Source organism: Physeter macrocephalus, chromosome 10 (genome assembly GCF_002837175.3).
Source record: "Physeter macrocephalus isolate SW-GA chromosome 10, ASM283717v5, whole genome shotgun sequence".
Lineage (NCBI taxonomy): Eukaryota > Metazoa > Chordata > Mammalia > Artiodactyla > Physeteridae > Physeter > Physeter macrocephalus.
The window spans coordinates 86125745-86135850 of record NC_041223.1 but is presented as its reverse complement, the minus strand read 5'-3'; the positions used below and the strand labels follow the sequence as shown (position 1 = coordinate 86135850).

The 10106-nt window shown below is 34.9% G+C and overlaps 1 protein-coding gene across 1 annotated transcript in view; it reads left to right on the top strand.

Moving 5' to 3' along the window:
- The first annotated feature begins 356 nt into the window (after positions 1-356).
- Positions 357-10106, top strand: part of IMPG1 (interphotoreceptor matrix proteoglycan 1) — a 96326-nt gene continuing 86576 nt past the window's right edge. Inside the window, exon 1 of the mRNA XM_028494727.2 lies at positions 357-423. Coding sequence (XP_028350528.1) covers positions 357-423 — 67 coding nt within the window. The remainder of the gene's footprint in view (positions 424-10106) is intronic.

The window sequence follows — 10106 nt, the reverse complement described above, 5'->3', positions numbered from 1 at the left end:
GAATAACTAAGGAAGAAAAGCATTCCTTCTGTCTGTGGACACTTGTTTATAATGGCATTCAGGATCCCCTAGCTGGGCTGACAGATGCTCCTCCAGAAGGTTAATGAGATAAAGTTTCCTCCAGCTGGTCCTTAAGCAGAGATTACACCTAAGGGGAAGATAAGAAGATTATTCCAGAAGCAGGCACTGCCTCATGTTCTTCATAAATTAGCCCTCATAAAAGTAAACCAAGGTTATCCTCACTCAGCTAATATCAATATTTCACTATTTTTCATATCTCTGTAATTTTATTTTTTTAATGAGACTTGGGACTGTTCTGTGATTGTTACCAGAAATACCAATGCACAAAAGCCAGAATGTATTTGGAAACTAGAAGGGCTATTTTTGTTCTTTGGATTTTTCTCCAAGTTCAAGGAATCAAAGGTAAGTTATTTAAATATTTGTGTATTTTTTAATTGCTTATATAGAAAATCTATTTACAGAGTTGAACATTCAAAATCCAGAAAGTCACCACTGTATCTCAGAGGGCTCGTATATGGTAGGCCTTGAATAAATATTGATGGATTGATTGAATGATTGTCAGAAATGGTTTTCACTTGCTGAATATTTATTTTATATTTGCATAATATATGCATTTTTAATATATTTTATATTTGCATCTTAAGTGCGATTTATGTTAACAAAATAGGAGAGATGAAAGCATCCTATTTACTCTTATAAAACATTGAATACAAATTCATAACATTAATGTCAATAAAATTAGTAGGTCCATGAAAAAAATGAAATTAATACTTGGTCGACTATGATCAAACAAAAAATGTATTCCTTACCCTCTCATGGTTAAATCATTAGTTATTTTCCCTTAGAAAATAGCAAGTGTGCTTCATCTTCAGAGTACATGGTGAGGACCAACTCAGAAACTCGGTTGCTTGTAAATTTGTATGCGTAAAAGAACAAGCACCGCAAGTTTTTACAGCAAATCTTCAAGTGAATCTAAAATTAAAGGAAGCCACAAAACAGGCATATTTAAGAAAAATAATGTACTAAAAATAACTTGTTGAAGAAAGCTTCACTTTTTTTTAAGTATAAGGCTGACCATTATAACATAGTGTTTTAAGACATTCGAAATCAATAATGTTCAGTTCTTCTTTAAGGATGACGTAGCTTTGGACAATCAACCTTTTAATTGAAGCGTTGGTTTTAAAGTGCCCATAGAAAAGTAAAACACATTGTTGGTTGCATTTGTTAAGTCACAAAAATAACAGACCTGTCAGTTATTTATGTGTAACATTTTAGTGGTTGCATCTGGAGAGAGAAGAAAATTTCTGGAAAAGATTACATGGAAATTCCCTTTATGTTTTGCTACCTATAAATGATAATGGATGGAGAAAAAGTTTACTTACTTGCCTCTCAATTTGTCAATTATATATAAATGTTTACATTTATAAAAACATTTTAATTATAAACAAATGATGGGATTCCAGAATATTCTGAGCTTAATCTGCTGAAGCACACCAATTTGTCAGTTTCAGAAACTTGACCAGTCAAATCATCTTTGTTTTTGTTTGTTTAATTAACTATGTTAACCAATTTAGCTATTTTCTCTATTTTCGTACATTATGTATCAGCTATTACAATTACAAATAGCATAATTACATATAGAAAGTTAAATGAAAGAACTCACCAAAAAACTACGATTTGTTATATGCCAATATCTAGGAAACAAACTATTATAACTGCATAATAAAAAAATCTTTACATGGTTACTTATTTGGGGTTTTTTATTCCATAAGAACCTCAGATCTGTGAATTTCTGTTAATCTTTAATTAGTGAGGTCCGCGAGTAATTAGAGTTTATGTACTTCAGCCAGACTGGTTTCCCTTTTGTGACTAATTAACCATTATGAGTGTACTTACATAGAAAATGCTTTCGTAAGAAAGAGTTCAACTCAATACAACTAGCTGTTGAGCATAAAAACTGGATATTTAAAGTCAAGAATTTCTTTTTAAAAAGTTATCGATTATTTGAAAAATCGAAAGATGTGGAAAATTACCCATAGTACACCTATCCAAACACAACCTATGCTGGCACCTTCATATGTTCCCTCAGTCTTTTTTCTATGCTTGTTCAATCTTTACATGATTTCAGTTCTACTGCACACACAATTTTATATGAGGCTTTTTGCACATCTTTTGCATCAGATGAATGGTCTACATTGCTATCTTGCTTTGACAAGCATCATTTTATTGGCTGCACTATGTTCCTTTCAGTTGATATCATGATTTGCTTTATCTAAATACTCAACGAAAGAGAAAGAATTGTTTCTAATTGTTTTGTTTTTATGATATTAAGATATTCATTGCAATGAATATCTTTGCACATAAGCTCTCTCAGTATTTAAGATTCCTAGCATGAATTCACTAAAGTAAAATTATTGGGTCAAAGCAATATAAACAGTTTCATGGTATTTGATTCATCTTTGCCAAATTTCTTCTCAAAAGGTTTCTTTCCTATGCCGGTAGGTAATTTTTCCCAATTTGATTCCACAAGTGGAGTGTTTGCTATGTACCCAACACAGAATATTAACAGATTCAGAGATATGCCGATATTTCAAAAGGTTTCCTTTAAGCTTTGCAGATTTCAAAGGTAGTTTTTCCATTGATACATATAAATGAAATGGTTTCGATTTCAAAACATTCATTAAATAAATCGTTTAGTGCAACAAAAGACAGTTCAATAGTTTCAAAGAACAATTACTTCATCAAGATACAAGCACCTCTCTTCGGTTTTCATAATGCGGATGCCAGTTTACATCCTATGTGTACTGCACTGCTTTATTCGCTTACCTTTCCTTTTCGCATAAACAATTTCATCTAATTGCTTGTGACATTCTGAGGTGTGGGAGAAAGAGAAGACAGAAAAGCCACCCGTAGCAAACCCAAAAATGGAAATGGTGTTTATCAGAGTATGGGCTTTTTGCATTATATTCGGTTATACTAAATGAAACCTTAACTAAGTTATTATTAGCTCACCAAGGTAGGGTAATTTATTTTAGTAACTATCAAATGTCAGGAAATTTGCATTTGAAGACACTCCAGTTCTTGCTAATTCTTTACTACTGGGATATGTTCTCGTTTCATAAAATTACCCAGGAAGTTACTTTTCCTCATTGCGGCTCCATGAACAGAGAACAAAGCTTCATTTATATACCTGAGATAGCTGCGCAATGACAGACACATTCACTTTGCAGCTCCTATATTTTATCATCTCTGCTACAGTCTCAGAACAGTGTAATTCAAAGGTTGAAGGCGTATATTTTTCTTCAGTTATACCTGAAAACATGTCCTTAATCGGTCATGTAGATTGAAGACACTTTGTGTCCAATTGAACAAACCATGGCAGCACACCTCACTCAGACCATTTATTAGATTATATGCTTTAAAAAGAAAAGGCGATTGCTGCCTTGTGACCCTTCCAGGCTTATTTTGCTGATCACACTGAAGGACTATTATATGTGTGAGCTAATTAGGCAGCGTTGACAGGACCTATTGCCTTCGTGATCATTTCCATCAATCATGAGCGAGCCTCCACCTTAAATATAAACCATGTTTGCATGCTAATCCTGTATGCAAATTCAGATCCTGTATACCTTTGGTGCCTCAGCCATGTTCACAGATCTTATGCTGTTTTAAAATAATCCATTTGAGGCAAACCAAAAAACCAGTTTGTTTTTCACAATAGTCTCTAGATTTATATTATAATTCAGTAGATATTTGGAAATGACCATAGTAAAAGTCTGGTTTGCAGCAACCATTGGGTCTGAGTTTCCTGTCTGAGACTGAGAAACAGTCTCACTGGGATATTAGCCTCACTAATCAAGAGCACCATGTCAGATGGAACCATTTTAATAAGGGAGGGAGTGTACTTTTTGCTCTGGATCCAAGGCAATCTGCATGCTGAAGCTTATCCTACAGAGAGTTGATATGGATGGTAATGAGAAGTCATACATGGAAATGCCACTGTCAAATCTGACCTACAGCGTGCATCATTATGATTATTTATTGAGAATGTACTTCCACTGCTGTCCCTCTCTTCTGGCCACAGTGAATGTGGGAAGAATATGAAAGAGCTGCAGAACCGTGATAAATACTTCTAAGCATATGGCTGTATTCAGTAGCTAAATAGTCTCCCATTCACATTCAGCCCTTCTTGAGGAGACTGTGTCTTTCTGCATGCCTTTATAAAGGCATCTTCTTTCATTCCAACTGGAATTTCTCCATCCAGCCATCTTTAGACCCCTCACTCACCACGGCCAACATCAGTTTTCATAATTGCTCCCCTAGGAAAAGGGTTAAAGGAAACGAAGCCAAAAGCCAAGGAAAGAGCAGAGCTTCCAAAGTCTCCCCGATGCCTTCAGAATTGAGCCCAATCATGTCATTTGAGGGTCCTTACAATCCGCCCCTACCTTCCTTTCCAGCCTCACTTGTAGAGCCTACATGAGTCCGTGCCATGGCTAGACACATTGCTTTCTGCAGATCTCCTTACTTGGAAAATATACACCAAGAGTGTACAAAACATATATGTGGTCTTTAGAGAATAATAATAACATGCTCGCTTCCCAGGTTAAATAATAAAACATTAATAGTATCTTAGAAGTCCCCCTGTCTGCTCTGCCAGGATCTCGTCCCCTTTACGGTCATGAATCTTGTGTTAATCGTGTCATTGTTTGCCATTAGTGTTTCCACCTATAGATGTATTCTCTAAATAGTATATTAATATTTCTTCATTTGGTTTGTTTGTGTATTTCTATAAGTAATCTCATGTTGTATGTGTTCTCCTATGACTTAGTTCTTTGGCTCAACATTATATTTTTAAGAGTTTTCCCCACTGTTGCATACATCAGACCCTGAGGCAAGAGCTTACCTGCTACTCTTCATTAGGGAGTGCATTTTCAGGGAACCAGGAGGAGAAGAAAATGAGGGATGAAGCGGTGAAAGAGGGAAAACCAACATAAAGATGCCTCACCAAAATGGCCGGCACTTGGTGTCAAGTGCAACCAATTGCTGATTTCAAGGGACCATCTTTAGAGACTACAGGATCTCCAGATTGTCCATGAGGTTGGGAGCCTAGGGGTAAATGGAGAAAAATTCATAAGAGATCTCCTCAAAAGTTCACCTCAAAGGACATTAACTTCCCTGCACTTCCAGTGTACCCATCCATAGACCACGGGTGGGTCTCGGGGCTTCTCACACCTCAGCAGCAACAGAAAATCCTGGGGCGGGAGAAACAGACACCGTGACACAGCAAGAGGCAAGGAACTGTGGGCTTGTGTCTCCCATAATGGGTCAGAGCTTATGAAGAGCTGGTCTGAGAGACAGGTGAGGCTAAGAGGGCCTGAGATGATGCTTGAGAGGCGTCTGGGACATACTGCTGCCTGGTATGGATACACCGTGTATTCATTCTTCTGTTGATGGACTTTGCATTACATACAAAACTGGTACAGACATTCCCAATTGTCTCCCGGTGCTCTCCAGGAATCTCCCCAGCATCTAGTTCTCTCTTTCTCTCTCTCTCTCTCTCTCTCTCTCTCTCTCTTCTGAATAGGAGAGAAATCACTGTGTCGTGAGGAACGCATGTTTTCAGTTTTACCAGGTGATACCAAACTGTCTCCCTAAGTGTTTGTGCCATGTGGAGTGAGAATCACTTTTGTTCCAAATCCTCATCCACACTTGTTATTGCCTGACTTTTTATTTTTTGTCACTCTGCATTGGGGGTGAAATAGTGTCTCAATGCGGTTTTAATTTGCATTTCTCTGATTACTAATGAAGTTAAGTATCTTTTCCTGTATTTTTGGGTCTTTTGTGCTTCCTCTTCTAGAAAATCCTTGAACAAGTATTTTGCCCAATTTTTTCAGTGAGATATATGTCTTTTCTTACTGATTTGGAGCAGTTCCTTTTAAGTTGCAGACACCAACCCTTTTGCAATTATGTTCCCTTTCAAAACCTTCTGTCAGTTTATAGCCTTGCCTTCTTACTCTCTTAATGGTATAGCCTTTGATGAACACACCTTCTTAATTTCAGTGTTGTTGAATTAGCCTTAGTAACTTCATATTCTCCTATATTGTCTTATAAAAGACGTTTTGCTTTTCATACTTAATTCACGACAATTTATTGTGTGTGTATGTGTGTGTGAAGCAGGAAAACAATTTCTTTTTTTTTTTTAAATACTGATAATCGATTGTTTTAGCACCACTCAATGAATAGTTTCTCCTTTTCTCTCTGCTCTGTGATGCCTCTTCTGCCATGGACATGGGTTTGTTCATTTTTTTATCCCTGAGCTAATACCACATGGCTTCAATTATTTTGAATTTATAATAATCTTGAAATCTTGTAACCATGTTTCCCTGGCTTAGTTCTCTTTCTACAGAGTGTCTAAGCTATTCTTGACTCTCCACTCTTCCCTAATACATTCTAAAATTAGCTCACCAAGTTCCACAAAAATCCTTATGGAGGTTGAACGGGAATTGTGTTGGATCCATAGATGAATTTGGGGAAAATTGACACCTTTAGAGCATTAAGTCTTTCTACCAAGAACATGGAATATCTCTCCTTTTATTAGTACCTTACAATTAAGTTGCATAATGACTTTTTAAAGGGCTCCACATCGTGGACTTTAGCTTTAAGTTTCATTAGGTCCCATTGTTTATTTTTGTTTTTATTTCCATTTCTCTAGGAGGTGGGTCAAAAAGGATCTTGCTGTGATTTATGTCATAGAGTGTTCTGCCTATGTTTTCCTCTAAGAGTTTTATAGTATCTGGCCTTACCTTATTACATTTCTATGTAAAAAAGTAATTGGTTTTATATTCCAGAGCTCTGCTGAACAATCTTTATTCTGAAAATTCACTAGCAATTCTTTGGAGTTTTCTCCATTATCATTTGTGAATAAAGAAAATTTGAGTTCTTTCTATTCAGTCTTTGTATCTTTTCTTTCTCTATATTTTCTTACTGCCCTTCATAGGCCAGCCAGTATAATGTTAAAGAGAAATGTTGATTGCATGCATCCTTTCCTTGTTACTGATCTTGAAGAGAATTCTTTCATAGTTCACCATTAAGTAGGATGTTTGTTTTAGATTTTGTGTTTGTTTTTGAAAATTCCCTATATTAGTTTGTAAAAAAAAGTTCCTTGCTATTCCTAAGAGTTTTAATCATGGTTACATATAGAAATGTATTGTGTACTTCTTCTATTTCTATTGAGATTACCAAATGGTTTTTCTCTTTTAATTCATTAATGTGAAAAATTACCTTAATAAATTTTCAAATATTAAACTAACCCTACTTTCCTGAGATAAGTCCAACTTGGTCATGACCTTTTTTCACACACTGCTGGATTCCATTTTCTAATATTTTATTTCAAATGTTACATTAATATTCATAAGCAAGATTGGACTATGATTTTTTTCACATAGTTTCCTTGTCAGGTTTTGTACGAGTTTGTATGAAAATAAAGTTATTTTTTCCATGAATATTTGATGAAGCTAAAGAGTTATATTTATGAAAGGATATTTGACTACTGAGTCAGTTTTTTAAACGTGATAATAATTAGGTTTCCTGCCTCTTCTTATATTCATTTTGGTAAGTTGTATATTTCTAGAATTTATCCATTTCATATAAAATTTCAAATTTATTGACAAAACGTTATTCATACCCTCTTGTTAAGTTTTTCATATCTATAGAAAATATAAAGATGTCCGCCTTTTCAATCCTGATAGTAATTAATTGTATCTTCTCCTTCTTATGATTTTTGTTTCTGTTATTAGTATTTTCAAAGGAAAAGTTTTTGGCTTTTATATGTCTTTTTCTTCTCTTTTATGTTATCTTCTCTTTTATATTTTATTAATCTCTGCTCATCTTCTTTCTTGTATTTTCTTTTATTTTTTTTTCTTTTGTTAACCTCTTGAGATAGATGCTTAGCTCATTAGTATTTAGCTTTTTTCTTTTTCTAAAATAGGCATTTTAATGAGATAAATTTACCTTTCAAGTACTGATTTAGCTATATCCCACAAGTTTTATTGTGTAAAAGTTTATCCTCTGATAAAGATATTTCTAATAACCAGCATGATTTCTTCACTGACTTATGGGTTATTTATAAGTATTTTTTTTCGATTTCCAAACATATAGGGAATTTTCCAGTTGTTTTTTTAAAACTGATTTTGAGCTTACTTCTTTGTTGGTCTGGGAACATAATGTACGTGCATTATAGTCCAATATATAGTCAATATTTGTATGTTCTCCCTGTGCTTGAAAATAAAGTATATTTTATATATAATATAAATATATACTATATTATATTTTTGTTTTATAATGTTCTATATATGTTCATTAAGTCAATTTTAGTTATATTTTCAATCCTCTGTATGTTTATCGATTTTTTTCTGCTTGTTCTATCAGTTACCAAGAAAGATCTCTTAAAATCCACCTGCTATTATTGTTGATTTTACTTTCTTTATTGTTCTGTCAAAGTTTGCTTTATATATTTTAAGATAATATTATTAAGTACATAAAATTATAACTTGTTACATCTTTCTGATGACTTTTTAATTTTTACCATTATGATGTGACTATCATCATCTTTGTAATGCTTTCAGCCAAATAAGGAAATTTGTCCAATGATGTGCTGGAACTGGCCCACACTGACTTACAGGAGCCAGTTGCTCACATCTCTTCCCAACTCTGTGTTCAATAATAGCACATTGGTGGCTTGAAATCAGCCATGGGAGAGTTATAACACAGAAAAATTGGCAAGTGTTGCAAATCAGGCCTTCTCATCCAACCCTAAGAGCTGGTTATGGAACATTTAACAGCAGACCTCTGACCTCATTAGATATTAATATAGCTATACCAACTTTCCTTTGATTAGTGTTTGCATAATATAACTTTTTTCCATCCTTTTAATTTCAACTTCCCTGTGTCTTTTCATTAAATGTGTCTGTTAATACAGCATATGGTAGAATTTTTTAAATGTAGTCTGACAATCTTTCTCTTTTAACAGAAACATTTTGTCCATTTATATTTAATGTGTCCCAAATATTGCATGGGACATACTTATACTAAAAATGTACATAGTTGTTTATTGGAAATTCAAGGTTGACTGGGTGTCCTATATTTTATTTGCTAAATCAGGCAATCCTATTCCTATCTTATTCCTAGCCCTAAACCTCAAAGTAAAATGGTACCACATCATAAGAAGAGCTAACAATGTGCCAGGCCTGCTGTAAAATCATGACCCCTCTTTTCTCATTTAATCTTCAAAACAGAACAGAACTATATAACATGCAAACATTAATCCAAATCTATGGTGTTGGAATTATCGTTATACCCTTTGTAGGTTAGAAAGTTGAAGCACATCGAGATTATTTGCCCAAGTTCAGGAAGTGGCTCAGGAAGGCAGAGCTATCTTACTGTAACTTCAGCCCCACAGGTACTCAAGATAAAGTTCATCTTTCTTCTCTGCAAGAACTGTGATAGTTTCTCATGCATAAGAAAGGCAGAGATGTATAGCTGTTTAACCTGTTTAATCTGTTCCAATTCTGCTCTCCTTGAGCAGCTACAGTATCATTCTTTTGTGGCAATATATGTAAGAATGCTGTACACGCAATTCTCTTTGCTCAGAATTCCCAATACACTCCAAGACCAGGTTTACGTGAGAGCACTAAAACTTAAGAGTAGCTGTTTCGTAGTTTGTAATATTAGAATTGTCAGCCACAAAGAGATTCAGAAAACAAAGATGCTGGGCTAAATTAGCTGATTCTGATACAAGTACTTCAGACATGGTTAGAATCTAAGGAGATAAATATGCCCCAAATATGTAGCACCCCTAGGAATCACAGGGAGAAAGACAGCAGCACAGCTGGAACCAGAGGAAAGTGGTTAACGCGTCCCATCAGCAAATCTGTCTTCCTGCCCCCTGCTACTTCCTCAGTGCACTCCCAGCTTCTGAAGTTATCTTCCTCCTGATTTGGGGGATTTTTTTTATAGGCTCTTGGTAGGTCTTTGTGATTTCCTGCTACTTGTCTTCCCCACCCACTTCCAAGCAGATGGTGGACAGA